Raw genomic sequence first — 18,785 nt, 5'->3', positions numbered from 1 at the left:
GTTATGGGACACTAGATACACCATAAATGATTCTCATAAGAAAAATAAAACCGAAATGTTGACCAAACTATAAATGGAACTTTGGAAGGGTCGAAATCAAACCACACTATTCTCAGCATTGAAAAAAATTCGACCTCTATCTCAACTGAATTCCGTTCTTTACCTAGTGTCCCTAAAGGGATTATCAATTATGTGTGAAGGTTTTTAAAAATGTCCTGGAAATCCTCAATAGAGGAAAATGCAATATTTCTAATCAAGACTGCCAAGTGAACAAAATCTCAGGGGCACTTTGCACACACCACTGTGTTTATTGTTTGTTTGGTTTGGGTTTGATTTTTCAGAGTATACAAACAACCATCATTTTCTTCAACATTGGTTTCATTTTCTAACTCAATAAAAAGAAACTAACATTTTCTTACAGCTTTCCTTTTTAAATATTGTTGTCCTAAAACAAATGAATGAGAATATCTAACTGCAAACCACCAAGAGTCCAGTATTCAAAGGGCGATTAAACAAATCAAGGGGATTGGGGGTGGGGGGTGGCGAGCAGTGGTTCTAATTCCTCTCACTTTCTTGCCTGCCTGGAGGAAAAACTCACATAAATCAAGATTATTCTTGCTGTTCATCCTAGTCAAAATATTTGGATGTGGGAGAAGATTAAATGGACAAGATTTGGGATAATCCTTTGATTCTAATTATCCCAGCTAAACCTGTTCTTCCATTGTGGTGAAAAAAAATTAAAGGTTGCCTGGAGTGCATACGGCAGTTCCCAATTTACTTTTAACAACAAAAATCTGTAAACCTTTTTCTATTCATGGGACAAGAAAATAATTCAACACTTTTATAAAAAGTATAGGCTATCAATATTTAATATACTGATTCCACAGAAATAAAAATAACTAATGGTCAAACTATATAGCCACTTTTTCAAGAGCATCATTAAATGTGAGGTAAGAATGATAACCTCTATGGATTTTTGCATTTCTAAAGAATTTTTTTTAAAGGGAAGAAATCAGAAGGAGGGGGGAACAAATATTGAAAAGGAAGCCTAAAACAGATATAATCAGAGGAAAAAATAAAGAGAATAATAAATTGATAAGAATACATTTGAGCACCTACCTCTATCAAGCAGCTGAAACGTCAAACATTTAACACATATGGCATAATGATTTGGATAAAGGGAACATGGAACGCAATGGGAAATGTTCAAAACATCTTTTTTAATAGGCGTTATCTTTTGACTTTATATTCTTTTCTTCTGAAGGGATTTTAATGCCTGAAAAGTTTAGTTCCTTATCTTCTGTACCCTGGAATTCTAGCATAGCGCCATGCATTCTAAGAGTGCTCAACTGTTAGCTACAACCACCACTGCCAATATCTCCTTCTTACTTTCAAAGAAAGAACTAGGTAAGCCAGCAATATCTTTAAAATTCAAACCAATGTCAACTCTTCCTCTATAGTTTTAATAATTTTAAATCTAACCATGTCCTATTGCCCAAACACTTGAATGATGCAAATGGTCATGCACAATCCAACAGAATTTTTTGGATAAAAAAATGTGAAAAAAAAAATTGCTCAGAGCACTTATTCTTGAAACCTTTCCTACCTCAAAAAAAGATTTTAATTAAAGTCAACCATAAAATGTTAACCATTTTCTTTGAATGATTAGTTTAAAAAGAAAACTGAAAAACACTGGTTCACTTGTTTCATTTCTTTACAATTTATATCATATATATTTCCTCACAGCCATACCTCTTGAAAATATCCTCTGAAAATAAAGTATAAGTCAAATTTGTGATCAACAAAATTTTAGTGTTTTATTATTTGTTTTTAATACTTCATGTGTTTTAATATGTGATTTGCTTTAAAAGTGTGAAATACTGTGCTCGCTTTGGCAGCACATATACTAAAAAAGTGTGAAATACTGAAAATGTCAATAAAATGATTTTTAAAACGCTGATTTCAGACATTATGTAGGTATTATTATCTGATTATCTGATTAAAGAGAGAGATGGCTAAAGTATATAGGAAGTTAGCAATGGCAGATAATTTAAATATTATTTAATTCTGAGCTTTCAATTAAATTACGTAAATAAGGGCTACATGAAATATTTGTAATCTATGGGGATCAGAGAATAAAGAGTCCCATAACCCATATACCATACTATCTGCAAATGTATGACTATGGATCCAGACAGCAAACTGTCTACTGTGCAGCTGTCAAGCTTCAAAAGCATGTACCCAGAGGTTACCCAGTTTACTTCCTAAACTCAAAAATTCACACCTAGAATATCCTGAAAATGGTGACATCTATTTTTAGAGTTATGATAAACAGTTCTCTGACCTGGTGACTAAAATAATATTCTAAGCAAGGAATTCCAGCATAGTAACAACAAAAATGTTAACTGCAGTAAAACAAAATCAGCATCCACTTGAAACTCGCATAGAATGGAATAAAAGCTGCCTTAACTCAGCCCCTACAGTTCTTTCAATATTTCCCTTAGTGGTACCCATTAATGACAACAAGCATTTCTTAGAGTAAAACACTGTCCCACCACAAATGCATTCACCACACTGCAATCATGTTCACATAAACATGTCTGCATTCATACACTATTGGTTTTATTTTCTCTATCATATTCAAGATGCTAACCACCAAAATAGTGTAACAGCATATAAGATTTGGTCTCACAGTGCTCTAACAGTAACTTACTACTTATAATGTCACATTTTAAACACTGCTTTAAGAGTTAAAATAAGCAAATTGTAACACAGGCATCTAAGAGAAACTCTTTTAATCCACTTATTCATGACCAATATTGAAGGATACTAAAGAAACAACTAAAGAAAAGTAAAAATTTTTAATCAAAATTCAGAATTCTGATGTACACATGACAAAGTGAATAATGGGAAGAATTCCAGAGCAGCAGGATAGGTAAGATTTGTGCTACCCTAAAACAGATGTATTGTCTTTTCTACCTTGTGCAGAAATACAAATTTTTTAACAGCCCTTAGTGAAAATACACATCTCCATATCAAGTATATTAATGAACTAGCAGTGGATTCATAACAGCCTTGAAGAATGCATCTTTAATTCCTAAGTTCCTATAAATGGTAATTTTAAACTGAAAAGGGGAAGATGAGGGTGCAAAGATGAAGTACTGTACTTTAATCGTGTGACACAGGAAGTTGGACTTTAACACATCCTTCCTTTTTTGTTTTAACATGTTACTCAGGCTGAAGACAAGTGGCTATTTGAGAGTCAGGTTCTCTTCGAAGGTCTCAAATATGGGTGGACTGAATGTTGAAGAAAAATGGGAGTTTTAGAAATGACAAACCCTTTGGTCTCTTTGATCTCTCTCTCTCTCTCTTTCTCTCCTTCTCTCTCTCTTTGCTCTCTCTCTCTCTCTCTCTGATCTCTCTCTCTCTCTCTCTCCCTCTCTCTCTCACACACACACACACACACACACAGCGTCTTCACGACGTATACAGAATTGTCCTGATCGCGTTAGTGTAGCCGACAAGAAGGTCCCCACCATCCTCGCACCAAATTTCAACACACACGCCCACTCCCATTCTCAGACCCCACTTCCCCACTCCCAGTCCCGCTCCCACCGGGCAGGAGGCGTGGGGAGAGCGGAGAAGGAAGGGAGAGACTCCGAACGCTTCTGTCCCCACCGGCTCGCCGTCCCCGCGCCCCCGCCCCCGCCGCGTTACCCGCCCCCTTCCCGCTTTTTACCTGCCAACAGGTTCCTAATCTCCTCGGGGAGGGGGTAGGGAGAGGAGGTGCTGCTGGGGTTGGGCATGTTAGGGAGCGCGGGGCGTGCGGGGAAAGGACCTGCGCTGAAAGGGGACTCGACCGGCTGGGGTTGCGGCTGCGACTTGGGCTAGGGGTCCCGGTGAGGACAGCGGGGCTACGAGTCCGGACACTGCCGGGCCGACGCTCACAACAAGGAAGTCACTGAAGCCCCAGCCAAGGCTGCTGGACTCTCGGCCCAGCCCCGCCCGGCAATTCGGGGCGGGGCAGTGGGCGGGGAGGAGGCCCGAAGGGCCAGAGGGGCCTTAACTGCGCATGTGTAACCCTCGGTTTTCCTCGCCTACGAAAAAGAGCCCCGGGGCAGGCCACACCCACCCCTACGTAAGGGCGCAGGAGGTGGAGCGGCTGCTGGGAAGGGAGTGGAGTGCGGCTGCATCACCTGATCCAGCGCCTGAGGTGCCTTTCGGCCATTTTTGTCACTGGTACCCCCGCAACTGCTGACCATTTCTCCACGGTCCCGGAAAATAAGGTATCCGTAGTGCCTCCAGGTTTTCCGATCGAGAGACTTCCTGGACCTTAATCAGCCCCGCCAAGGTGTAACACCTCGCCCAGTACCCCACATGGAATTTTCGACCGCCCTAAACTATTATGGCCTTCTTTGTCCGATTGCATGATGGCAACAAAGTCCCATCTTCAGCCAGTCCTCCTTCAGAAGCCAGTCTGGAGCTGCTCCAGAGAGCGCTCTGATTGGCTCTTACACTACTTTTCTACCTAATTTAGATTTTTGGGGTGACTGATTTCCCCCACTACGAAGAGCAGGGAGGTCTAGTTACAAACACAAAGCTAAATAGACACAGATACCACTGTCTACCTATAAGCATCAAAAAGAAAATTGCTGGTGATTAGTAGAATGGAATTATAAAATCTGTTCACTCCAACCTGATCGTTTAATCAACACATACTTATTGTCTCCTATCTCCAAATCTTCTTACAGGTTTTCTCTAAAAGATACGTTCTGGTGCTTTTAAAGGTGTGTGTGAAAGAAAATAAGTAAATAAATAAACACTTTTTTTTCTTCAGATAAGAACCGCCATGGCAAAGGTCCTTCCTAGATGCCACTATTGTATTTTGAAGATTGTATTGCAGCTCCAATAACAATGGAAATTGTTTATTCCTCTACCCTCCAACTCGCACTAGATCAATGCTCCTTAAACTTTAGTTTGCTAGAATCACATTGAGAACCTATTGACAATGCAGATTCTAAAGTCCCACTCCCAGAAATTCTGATTCTGTCTGTTTAGGATGGGACTTTACTGATTGCATTTTAAACAAGCCCCATAGGTGATTCCTTCTTGCTCCTGTAGGGCACAAAATTTGTCGTAAGTTTCATCCCCACCTGGAACCCAAAACATGACACAGAGCAATGGCTCCATTAATATTTCACACCAAAAAATCTTAGACAGTAATAGTAAAAAATTAAGTAGTCAAATACAAGTCATTTTTGTATAATTCTCTGAGAAATACACCAAATACTAATTGTAAAAGGAAAAATTAGAACATTTTGGAGTTCTCTCAAAACAAAACAAAAAAGACAAAAACTTTACAATTGAAGTAAAATGTGTAAAATAACAAAAAAGACACCCCAAAACAAACCTATTCCCTAAAATGGAATCTGAAATTCCTACTCAGATTTAGAACTGTGATCAATTATAGAAAAATTGCTGAAAATCAGAATTCTTTTTGGTGGAAGTAAAAGTGAATAAAGAGTCATTTTACAAGGTAAGTCTTCCAACTTCAAAGAATTGAGAATTATTATTCTTAAACTACAAAATTATCTTCTTAAAGAAGGAAGAAACTATTTTATGGACATACTATATTAGTGAGGATTCCTCCTCCCTTTACAGCTATCACATACAATTCTTCATCTTGTCACACTTTTTATTAAGCCAGGCCTCCAAATGTTCCTATCCTTTGTTTCTTTCTGATAGAACTGACCATATTTTTAAAAATTCTTACGTCTCATTTATTTATTTACACTCCACTCATTCCACAAAGGAACTGAGGTGATTTACTCTTGTATGAAATAGACAGCTTTCTGCAGTGGATCAAATGGACACTGTCTCCACTGTTCATTATGACAAGTCATTCTTGTTATTGAGAGACAGGAAACTATTAGGATTGCCTTAAAATATATAGCATCTAGTAGTCCAAATAAAAAAGGCAATAACAGGGCTTCCCTGGTGGCGCAGTGGTTGAGAGTCCATCTGCCGATGCAGGGGACACGGGTTCGTGCCCCGATCCGGGAAGATCCCACATGCCGCGGAGGGGCTGGGCCCGTGAGCCATGGCTGCTGAGCCTGCGTGTCCGGAGCCTGTGCTCTGCAATGGGAGAGGACACAACAGTGAGAGGCCCGCGTACCGCAAAAAAAAAAAAGGCAATAACAAAATGGACTCTTTGTATGAAACACATTTCCCCTATTTAGGAAACCATTCTCAGACACAGGTTCATGATGGATTTACTTGGGCAATGCTTTGTATACTCTATCATTTTTACTGTTTATTGTTAAAGTTACTGAAATTGATTATAAGACACAAAGAGAAATAGAGGCTAGAAGAAATATATTCTTATTTCTCATTTCCAAATGTTTCCATAACAAAAAGTAGGAAGGAAATCAAATCATACCTTACATTTTAAACTAGTCATATTAGGTAAAAAGGAATAATCAATGACACTTTAAATCTCAACCTGAGAGAGATAGCAGCTTCCCTACCATTATGCACAGACTGGATTCTGGAAAAATCTCATGATTTGACTTCTCAAAAGTAAATCCTTTAGTTCAAAGCAGATGTGTGTGTGTGAACATGTGTATTTCCTTATTACTAAAGCTAACCTCCTTTCCTTACATCTTTCAAATTTAGCTTAGCTGAATAAGTATTTGCCCACAGGCTTAGTTTTAAAAGAATCTGAACACTGAAGAAAAAACAAGACAGTGAGCTAAAACAATTTACTTTTCTCTACCTCTCTTATCTTTATTTGGCTTTCATAGGCATGTGGAAGAAAGATTATATTTATACTTAGGCACTGTATTAGTTATCTGTTGCTACATAACAAAACTTAGCTTAAAACAAACATTTAGTATCTCACACAGTTTCTGATGGTCAGAAATCCATGATCAGTTAAGCTGGATGGCTCTGGCTCAGAGTCTCTCAGGTTACAGTCAAGCTATAGGCTGGGTTGCAGTCATCTAAAGACTCAACCATAGCTAGAGGATCAGCTTTGAAGAACGTTCACCCACAGTACTGTTGGCTGGAGCTCTCCATCCCCTTTGCTGTTGGCAAAAGGCATCAGTTCCTCACTACATGGACTTTGCAGGGCTGCTTGAGTGTCTTCTTAACATGGCAAGAGCAAGTGATCTAAAAGGTATCCAAAACCAAGACAGAAGCTGCAATGTCTTTATGACTTAATATCAGAAGAGGCATAATTTACTAATGTCATATTCTATTGGTCACACAAACCAGGCCTGGTATATAGAGGGAAGGGACTGCATAAGGCTGTGAACACCAGGAGGTAAGAATCACTGGAGCCATACTGGAAGCTGGCTATCATAGTCAGCCCTTTGGTTCCCAATGATTCACATCTATCCCAGTGCAAAATACACCCATCCCCTCCCAAAGCTATGTGCAAGGTCTCATCCCATTATGGCATCAGCTCAAAGTCCAGAGTCTCATCATCTAAATCAAGTCCAAGTGTGGATGATGCTTCTTAAATAAAGCTCCTCGAGTACAGTTCTCTCAATCTAAAGACATATCAAGTAAAAAGACAAGTTATCTGCTCCCCATATAACATTACAACAGTGGGACAGGCATAGGATAACCACTATAGACATTCCTGTTCAGAGAGGACAGGAACAATAAGAAGTATACAGAGATTACTGATTCATAGCAATTCTGAAATCCAGCTGGGAAAATGTCGCAGGTTCTTTGATTAGGACAAAATTATACTCCCACCTGGAATAACTTCTCCACAGATCTCAATTCTGCACTGAGTCATCCTTCCTTTTCTGTGAAAGGTAGTCTATGTTTTCATTTGAATTGTTTTTTGGGTTTTTTTGCGGTACACGGGCCTCTCACTGCTGTGGCCTCTCCCATTGCAGAGTACAGTCTCCGGATGCGCAGGCTCAGCGGCCATGGCTCACGGGCCCAGCCGCTCAGCTGCGTGTGGGATCCTCCCAGACCAGGGCACGAACCCACGTCCCCTGCATCGGCAGGTGGACTCCCAACCACTGCGCCACCAGGGAAGGCCATCATTTGAATAGTTTTCTTGACCTGCTTCCTGCCAATGGCCTTAGGGGATCAGAAGACCTCTTTTCATTTTGTACTGTCACTATCCCAGTTTCTATCAGGGTTCAATCAGAGAAGCAAAACCACTAGAATGGAAATAGAGATAGATAGATAATATAAAGGAATTTGTTACAGCGATTTGACCCTACACAATTGTGGAAGGTGGTTCAACTGTCTCTGTAAGGCTGTTATCTTTGCATCTGATGTTGGAGCTTGAAGTCCAACAGAGCAGAGTCAGGAAGGGAAGATGAAGGAGATTTATGACAAGCTGGAATGCAGAAGCATAGCTCATGAGGACAACATAAAACCCAAATTAGCTCTTGCTGCCTCTGACCTTGGTAGTACTTACGCCCTGCAGAAGCTGGGGTCCTTCATTGCAGGGTTAAACACACACTGGACTCATGATTCAGAGACCTGAAAGGAGGATCTAGCAAAAGATGGAGCAGTTGCAGGTCTGGCTGCTGCCTCAAGCCAATGAAGTGAGCCAGAAGATAAGCAACAATATATGTGAGCTACAAAATGACTGCTGCTTCACTTCTGCAAATCTCACACAAGAATCTCTTTTGTGCCCACCCTAACCGGAAATAGAAAAAGGAATTCCAGGAAATATAGGTTGACAGATTGCAAAGCCACCAAGCATACACTTGTATTATAAGAGTGGATTAGATAAAGGAAGCAGTTGAAATTTTGTATTTATTTTGCAGCCTAATACATTTTTAAAACTTTTAAAACCTATTATGTCCTAAATTTAAGTCATCTAGTAAGAGCTCTTTTCAAAGTTTTTAGAAATGAAGACGTGTTTTTACTTTCTAAATTTTTATCCCTTTCTTCATTTGAATATTCTAGGACTGGTAGGTATGAGTTTATCATTGTGTGGCAGTCAGCAGGAAAAAAATCATATTCTCACTGGAATTCTGGAATGTGAAGTCATTTACCCTTAAAAGATGTGGGGACTTCCCTGGCAGTCCAGTGGTTGAAGCTCTGCGCTTCCACTGCAGGGGGCACGGGTTCTATCCCTGGTCAGGGAACTAAGATCCTGCAAGCCGCGCAGCTCGGCCAAAAATAAAATAAAATATTTTTTTAAAAAAAGATGTGATACAGAACCCAACCTGTATCAACAGGTTCTTGTAGATATGGCTCACTAACCTGTCTTTTGAGTTTTTAGGTCATAGTTACTAATCCTATTAGTATAATTTATGAATTTAGTGAGATAAGGAAACTTATTCTCTTTTGCTTTCCATCTCATTTGCATACACACAAACATATACTCAGGCATTTTGCTGCTCCAGTCAATCATTTTAAAATAAGAATAATAAGAATTCAATGTAGACTGGATTTGAGCTCTTAACAAAATGCTGTATATCTTTAGGGTTCTACAAATTAGGAATAAGGTAAGAGATCTGTCCATCACATTTTGGGCTTGTCAGAAGCTACTGGATTCTTTGCCCAGGTAACAGCTCTCTTCTCGATTTAACTGAAATTGGTTCCCCTATCCAGATTCTCAATACTCAGAGACTTTACCATTGTAAGGTCAGCCCTGATAATCTGACTCTGATCTTATATCCCAGTTCTAGTAACTGAGTTTCTCCTGCCTGGGTTCTGAGACCAAGCCTTTTACCTTGCCTACTTTTAGTAAAGGGACATGTTTGTTTTGATTCCTTCTAGCCTTCTTGGACTATGGCTTCTGCCTTACTCTTGTAGTGTTGATTTATAGGCTGGTATTATATTCTAGGTGGATCTCCAGAGAAGAGATGGACCCAAATCCGTCTTGCCTTCTACTTATCAGGCTTGATCCTCAGAGTATGGGCACTAGGAACATGCCAAGAAAATGCTCATTTTTTTTACTATATAAAATTGAAAACAGACCCTCTTCTCTCCTCTTTTACTCCTCTGTGGTTTGGTACAGTTACTCTGTGAGCAGGTACATAAAAAAGACAAGAACTTTTGATTCTCCCCCTTAATTCTCGTCATCAGAATCTCTACTTTCTACTCAGAGGCCCGAGTGAGTGACCTTGAAAATTCTATTTTATGCTTGGCTAATAATAGACTTAGGGAGAGTTATCCTCATGCTTAACCTGAGAGATAATAATGCAAAGTCACTGGTGTAATTTAAGCATCCCCAGTTCACCCTATTCCCCCAGATGATCCTGACCTACACTTCCTGAAATTGTACTAATTAGAGACTTGGGAGAGTGGACAGATGACTCTTTCCCTTTGCACCTCAGTCTAGATTAGTTTGAGGAGTCAGGTCTTGTATAATACCTGGATTAAGCACAATGTGGTTTTGGATGAATGATAACTGAGACAGTATTTTAGAATTTAAAATATCCTGAGAGAGGGCAGGCTGCATGGACCTACCAAGGAATGGTTTTGGGACTAGCCATGTAAAGCAAGCAAGGTGTTCACGGGCATATTTCACACTGTGTTCCCTCCAGTTTCTTTAGGGTACCTCTGGTCCCCACAACAGCCTTACCAACATTTACTGAGAAGATAGTCTTCTAGAAGGCTGAAACTGAAGAGCATAACTGCCTTATTATTTAAACTTTGATGGACTCACATTTGAGCTCTGATTGAACTAATCCGAGTTCAATCATTGACTCCACATGAACTATTTACTCAATTTTCCCTACCCTTACCTATAATAATTATTTTTGTTACAGGAATTTATTTTATTTTTGTTATGTTATTGTACTTATTAAAAACATGACTTTAGATGAAGCATAATTTTCTAATACATTTCTAGACATCATTTTATAGCTAAGTTGGCAGAGATTTTAGAACATTAAACAATTAGAAATTGGTGTAGGTTTCTTTCTATATGTAAAGATTCAGAGTGTCTCGAGCCTTTATTGTGCTCGGAGTCCTTCCGCTTATTATAGTACATCTATTCTCACTAGGCAATTTTAAAATACCAAGCTGTCTTCAGCAACAGAATTCAGTGGGTTTGTGCCTGATACATTCATGAGGGGCTTTGATGGATTTGGTAACCATAACAGCTGTTAACATTAAGCTGCCATTTAATTTTTTTCAGTGACTTTCAAAGTTGTCAATATTAAACAGTGTTTTGCAAATGATTACTTTAAGACCGATAAGAATAAAATTAAATAACATTTAAAAGGCTCAAACAAATTCTCCCTTTTTTCTATAGTGTCCCTCTACTAGCAAACAAATAAAAAAAATTTTACAGAATTTTAAGCACTACCTTATATAGTTTCCAAGAATTTGCTTGTATATTACTATACTCAGATATTCTTCCATTCCTTTCCCACCTTCCCCCCCCCCATTTAATTTTTGTCCTTTTTTCATATATCTCAGCTTTGGTTGAAAAGAAAAACTGACCTGGAAAACTACTGGGTAGATCCACATAAGTATAAATGACCTTCACTATAGTGACAAAAAATTAAGTATATTTGTCCTTATTCTCCTACAATCAGGTAAGGCTTGCGGAGTTTTGCTGTTGTTGTTGTTTTAATTTTTCCAACTTTAATGAGATATAATTGACATATAACATTGGATAGGTTTAAAATGTATATATGTATACATACATGTACATATGTATATAATGTAAAATAGTTACCACAATAAGATTAGTTAACATCAAGGCATGTGCTTCTTAATAATCTAGGCACACCAAAAAAGCAATTATTTATCTATCAGTGAAATAACCATAGGTGGAGAATAAGAACAGGAAAGAGGAAAATCCAAGATCTCTACTGTATCAGTTAGCTATTGCCACAAAAATGAAGCATAAACTCTCTCAAAATTCACTGACTTAACAATAATTCTCAGAGATCTGTGGGGTGGCCAATGATCAGATGAAGGTTAACTAATCCAGGCTGGGCTCAGCTAGGACTATTCAGCTCTACTCCACTTGACTCTGACTTGGGCATGTTCTTGTCACGGCAATGACAGAGGTGCAAGAGAGCATGCCCAGTCCCATTAGCACTTTTCAAGCCTTTGATTGCATCAAAACTGCTAAGATCTCATTGGCCAAAGCAAGTAACATGGTCAATCCCAGAGCCAAGGGGTGGGGAAATACTCCTTAAGCAAAAGAGGACAATGCAAAATTACTGCAAAGGATATGGATGTATAGTCCTATTTCTGGGGAAGAATGAAGAGTTGGAAGAGTAATTCAGTCTACCACAATGCAGTAGGCCAAATAATGGCTGTCCCCCAAAGATGTCCACATCCTAATCCTCAGAACCTGTAAATATGTTACCTTACATGGCAAAAGGTATTTTGTATAGGTGAATAAATTAAAGATCTTGAAATAGGGAGATTATCCTGGACTATCCAGGTGGACCCAATATAATCTCAAGAGTCCTAATAAAAGGGAGGTAGGAGGGTCAGAGTAAGAGAAAGAAATGTGATGACAGAAGCATAGAGATTTTAAGATGCTTTGAAGATAGAGGGAGAGGCCACAAACAAGGAATGCAGGTGGCCTCTAGAAGCTAGAATAGGCAAGGAAAAGGATTCTCCCCTGGAGCCTCTAGCCTTCATTTTAGCCTAGTGAAAGTCATTTCGGACTTCTGACTTCCAGAACTGTAAGATAATACATTTGTGTTATTTCAAGCCCCTAAGTTTGTGGTAATTTGTTACAGCAGCAATTGGAAACTAATATACACCTACAAAATCTATTATCTGAATAAGAGATTTCTAAATAATCAATAGAACCAGCATACGTAATCTTACTACCAACTAAATATCATTTTAGTAAATAAAGCTATTTGTAGAAAATACATGAATGCCTATGACTTTAGTCTCCTTATTGTTGTATATAACTGTTAAACAGTTCTTCATACATCAAAACACATATTCCTTCAACAAAAACTACTGAGACCATCATTCCTAAACTCCAGGCTTGAATAACGAATGCAGTTTGAAAACATCATATTTACAAAGGCAATAACTATGCCAGTCCAGCCTTGATGAACCTCCCTGAGTTTCTTTCCAACTTCAAATTCATGCCAGTCTGCCTTCCAACCTGCTTTTTATATCTCACCATCCACTCACTAAACTTTTTCCAATGCAGTACTCATATTCATTCTCTTACTGAGACTCTGAGGTCAGAGGGCACTATTTCATTTATTATTGGTCTAGAAATCTCTAAAGTTCTCCCTGATTGCCAAAATGGTTTCATTTTTTCCTTATTTATACTTAGAATAAAATTTCTGTAGGTGAGGTTTCAACTTCATTGTCCAAGATGGCATCATCTATGTTCCCGGCAGGAAGATGGAGGAGTGTCAAAGGAGAATGACAAAAGGCACGTACTAGCCTTTTCTTTAGGAAGGTTCTCAAGCTGCCACAGGACAGTTCCATCTACATCTCACTGGCCAGAACTTAGTTACATGGCGACACTAGCTCAAAGGGGTCTGGAAAGTATTTATTCAGGGTGACCTCATGCTCAGCTCAGAATTCTGTTAGTCTGGAAGTAGCTGTGAGGAAATAACTAGCAGTCTGCCACAGATGTTGCCTATGTTTCTTTTTGCTGAATAACAGCAGAACAAAGTCTACATCAGCACTAAGCTTTGAAATCCTAGAAAATACATTTTTCAAAAAAAAACTTTTAGGGAATAGCTCTACTTTCTGTTTGACACATGCTGCTAGCACCTTTGCTCATCTCCCCTGATTGAATGTTCTTGCGTGTTAAAGTCTAGTACCTTGTTTCTCCATTTTGGTTTGATAAAACCTTTCTTCACAAATTTAGTTGTGGCATTTTCTGAACTTGAAAGATTAGCAATCTGTTTCAAGCTCCAGATAATGGGAAAGTTAATCTATACCTGTTTTTTTTTTTCCATATTTGCCAGGAGGCTCAGAAATGGGTTGCCAATATTTTTAAAAACTAAATAGTAATTGTTACTATTGCATTTTCTTAGAGGGGCTTAGGTGTAGAATCCACTCTCTGTTAGCTAAAAGCAGAGCATTAGCTGATCAACTGACTAATCAAAGCAAATGTATTAATCATAAATTTAACTGCAATTGAATGGAACCTTCACATTTACTTTGCATTTTGAATGTATTATGCAAAATGATTGGATGAAAGTGCTTGTTTATAAAAAAACACTCTAAAGCTGGTCCTTTCTTGGGTTGGTTTTAATTTTTTCTTTTTTTTCCCTCTCCCCCTCAAGATTTTCCAAAAATTCCTGTAATAGCAGATACTTTCGGAAGGTTATTTATCACTGCACTAATGAAGATTTGGAAGTAGTTTTTGCTCTGATTCTCCTTGTTGCTCTCCCTGACATTAGCAGTTAGAGTGCAACTTGAAGAAATCTGAGAAGGAAAGACACAGACATTTGAGAATTTCTTAAAAGTGTTTTAGGCTGACCAGAAGCATTTTTATTTGAACTTTCATATCCTATGCTCAGAATACAGAATATGATAGTCTATGTTGAAGCTGTTATCATGGGACACTGAGCCATTAATATGTTACCATTCTAAAATAAAAATTAATACTGAAATATGTAACTGGTTGGTCTCCAACTGCTCTAAGGAATAAAGACAAACTTTAATGATTCACTTCCCTTTAAGAATTCCTTCTTTAAAAATAGCACAGTATTCTTTATTTTAAATTATTTAGTTAAAAATGATAATGTAGCACATTCTCATGCAAAAAAAAAGTATCAAACTGGTATAAAGTGAAAAGTAAAAGTGCCTTTCCCTTTCCCTAATATTATTACTCTGAATTTTAATAGGGATTTCCAAAATGCGTTCTAAAAGGTTTGTACTAATTTACATTCCAGTATTCCTTAAACATAGTTATAACCAAATATACTTAATAACTCTTTGTTCATTTGCTCAGAGCCTTTCCATATTTACTGGTTATTAATCTAATTTACTTTCACAGCCTTCCTCTGAGATCAAGATATTAATTTTCCAATTTTATAAATCAAAAAACAAAAATAGGGGCTTCCCTGGTGGCGCAGTGGTTGAGAGTCCGCCTGACGATGCAGGGGACACGGGTTCATGCCCGGGTCCGGGAGGATCCCACATGCCGCGGAGCGGCTGGGCCCGTGAGCCATGGCCGCTGGGCCTGCGCGTCCGGAGCCTGTGCTCCGCAACGGGAGAGGCCACAGCAGTGAGAGGTCCGCGTACCGCAAAGATAAAAATAAAAAAATAAAAAAACAAAAACAAAAATAAAGAGACTTTAAGTTGCTCAACAGTAACTCCGTGTTGTGCTATGAACTGAACTTAAACTTCCTACCTTGTGGTAACATTATCTAGCCACTGACTCTCAAGCTAATGGGGGAAGAAAATAAGTAAAGCCTATAGAAAATTATTTTTAAATGTTTGAATATTGAGAACCTGGTAAGCATCAAATATCAGCCAACTATTCTGGTCACCTAATTTTTTCCCTGACTTAGAGGAAAAGTTATATTTATGACCAATTTGGTATCCTTTCTATATATGTGTCTATTGGGACTCATTAGCCTACAGTTATGAAGACTAATAAAGGTATTCACTAATAAAAGGCATATCACACTGGAAAAAATGCAGTTCCTATATCTTAGAGATTCTAGGAAATGCTTTATCTTTAGTTTCACATCTCATCACAAAATCTCTGTGGTACCTGGGTAGCCACTTTGTCTAGTTGTGCGTTATTACTTGAGAGACAAAAAAGCAACTGAGGTGCAGAGCAGTTCTGACTCTGGAAATCTCAGTCCTGAACTTAAGTGTGACAGTCACTCTATAGAGTATCCAAAAACTAGTTGAAGCTTATATGAGAATTAAAGTTACATCTCTGCTCTACCATAAAAATCTGATGGCCAGAACTGTCTCTCCTAATGTCCCTTAGGCTGTCAAATCAAATTGGACCCATAGTTCTCACTCAAGGGTTTTAAAAGAGGCTTCTTCCTGGCTGCTGTTACCACTTATTTTCACAGTTGGCCTTCACAAGAGTGACTTAGGACAGGAATTTATAGTACAGGGACACATTTGAGTAAGAAAAATGGATGTCCTCTTTGTTGAACTAAATAATAACCCTGTTCTAGTAACAGCTTTAGAGCTAGGTTGTCAGATTCCCATTAAATTTAATTTTCTAGGTCTAAACCTACAGGACTGGAATTGTCTTTATTCAACTGATGTTCATAGTTTTCTGCAAGGCTGTCTCTGGATGAGAAGTGAAAATGTTAGGTAAACATATCGAAGGCTAAAAATAAATCTGGTTATTTGGGGAATATTCAGGTAACAAAGTCAAATTCACTTTGAAACTGAAAGTTTGAGGTCATGTAGGCAAAACCTCTATATCCTATGAATATGTAAGTAACAAGAAAAAGACTGAATTTAGAGGCTGAGCTCTCATACCAATTTTGTTTACCCTGTGAAATTTTTCTCATTAACAGCTCTGTATTCTCCCATTTTGATGCCTCTCAATCCCCGTTATTAAATCCTAATGGTTTCTGATGGTTTCTGCAGAATTGGATTGGGCTGGATTCAAGGTATCTAATGCAGATTTGGCTTTTTTGTTTGTTTGTTTAATTGTACATTTGGATGAGAAGTAGCTTTCCTGGTAGAACTTGGAATAAAGTCATAATAGACTGATGTGTGGATGAGCAGATGGGAATCTGACTTTGTCCAGATGAGCTAAAAAATCAAAACAAAAAAAACCAAAACAGTACCCTGATATCTAGCCTCCATCTCTATTTTCAGCTTTAACCCTGTCCTGTATGGCTTTGGATAGAAACAGAGCAAGTCTGGAATTTCAGCTCTGTCAATTTATGGAGGAGCTTGGGCAAGCTATTTACCCTGAGTACCAGTTTACTTGTCTGAAAGATAAGAATGAGATGATTGTTGTAGGAATTACAGATTATATTTGTATGTCTGGCAGACAACAGGTATTCAGTACAGGTATACCTCACTTTATTGCACTTTGCTATATTGCACTTCACAGATAGTGGGTGTTTTACAAATTGAAGGTTTGTAGCAATCCTACGATGAGCGAGTCTGTCAGCACCGTTTTTCCAACTGCATTTGCTCACTTTGTGTCTCTGTATCACATTGTGGTAATTCTCACAATATTTCAAACCTTTTCTTTACTATTATATTTGTTATGGTGATCTGTGATCAGAGATCTTTGATGTTACTATTGCAAAAAGATTTCAACTTGCTGAAGGCTCAGATGATGGTTAACATTTTTTAGCAATAAAGTATTTTTAAATTAATGTATATACATTGGTTTTTAAGACATAATGATATTGCACACTTAATAGACTAGAGTATAATGTAAACATAACTTTTGTATGCCCTGGGGAACAAAAAAATTCATCTCACTCACTTTATCATGGTGGTCTGGAACCGAACCCGCAATATCTCCAAGGTATGCCTGTAAATAGTAACTGTGGAACTAGTCAGAAAATAATTAAACATTATCACGCTGCCAGCTGAGACGGGAGACATTTTTATCACCAGTCCCTCCTATTAAACTTTTAAAAGTGGTCTGGAACCACAGAAACATGCAGAACTAAAGTTCATAAGAAGAAGAAACTGGGAAGTTCATTCATCCATTCAACAAATATAAGCAAAGAAGAGGATGCAAAGATGTCAGTCTATAAGGCAAGTGGCACACAGACATCACCATATTCACAGTACAACAAGATATATGCCACATGATAAACTGAGTTAAAGTGCTATGGCTCTTTGATAAACGTAATACTTCTTCCAGCTCAATTATGAGAAAATAGTACAGGATTCCCTTGCTATGCAAGAGTAGGGTGTTCCTATGAAACCTTTCCTAAGCCACAGTTGTGTAAAGCAAAGAAGCAATTACCTTAGGACACATCTTGCTAATGGAGGCACAAAGTAAATTGAGATAAAGCACAGATGTTCACAGACACAGTTGAAAGCTATGGTGGCCTGATGCTGAGATGCTGAGTGTAGTTCCTGGGGAACTCTCACTGCCTGGGGTATGCACTGCCTCTATAACAGCTGACTACGAAACACATGCTTTAACACTATTTTTGCTTTTTGCTTATTTTTTGGTAAAAAGCAAAAATCCTCTTTGGATTTCTTTCAGTTAGCTAAAACAGGTACTAATGTAAGTCTTTCAAAAAAACAGTGTGCCATAAAGTGAACTTTCAAAATGTAGGGGATACCTGTATATGTAAAAGTAAGCTTAAGCAGAGCGTTAATGGGTAAATGTGCAAAGTGTGTTTATGATATCATGACTAATTCAATTTGACTAAAGCATGGAGTGAATAAAAGAGGAAAGTGTGAGATAAGACTAAAAAAGTAGATTTGGACCATATACTGTACAGGCATTAGAAGACCAGGCAAAGGAATTTGAAATTTTTTTAGTAAAGGGATAATGTTACTGATATGATAATAGCTTTACTAAGAGACAGTTCATTTGGAAGCTTTGTGAAAGAGAGTGCAGGGAAGAAATACCAAACCCAGCTAGGAGACTCCACAATGACACAGGTGAAAGATTGTAATGTGCTGATTTAAGGTAGGAAGAGTGGAATAGAGGGAAAGGAGTGGATTCAAGAGTTGGGGCAACTAGAATGTACAAAGATTAGCAAACATGCTGTTAATTAGTAAAGAAAGGAGTGCAATATGGTACAGGTATTTCTCGTTCCTTATTTTTGTTATCACTGTAAAAATGTACGTTGTCTGATTCTGCCTTTATTTTCATTAAAATAATGACTATTTTTAGCTTTATGTTAAGTGCTTAATAAATGTGAGATGTTTATTAT

General features: G+C 38.1%; 1 protein-coding gene across 1 annotated transcript in view; it reads right to left on the bottom strand.

The window, feature by feature from the left end:
• Positions 1 to 3,886, bottom strand: part of SKAP2 (src kinase associated phosphoprotein 2) — a 153,212-nt gene extending 149,326 nt beyond the window's left edge. Inside the window, exon 1 of the mRNA XM_082662201.1 lies at positions 3,740 to 3,886. Coding sequence (XP_082518327.1) covers positions 3,740 to 3,806 — 67 coding nt within the window. The 5' untranslated portion in view covers positions 3,807 to 3,886. The remainder of the gene's footprint in view (positions 1 to 3,739) is intronic.
• Between the last annotated feature and the right edge of the window lie 14,899 nt (positions 3,887 to 18,785).

The sequence above is a fragment of the Grampus griseus genome (genome assembly GCF_964374135.1).
Source record: "Grampus griseus genome assembly, chromosome: 9".
Taxonomy (NCBI): Eukaryota; Metazoa; Chordata; class Mammalia; order Artiodactyla; family Delphinidae; genus Grampus; species Grampus griseus.
Note: the sequence above shows the minus strand (reverse complement) of the source record. Positions and strands in the feature narration are given on the sequence as shown.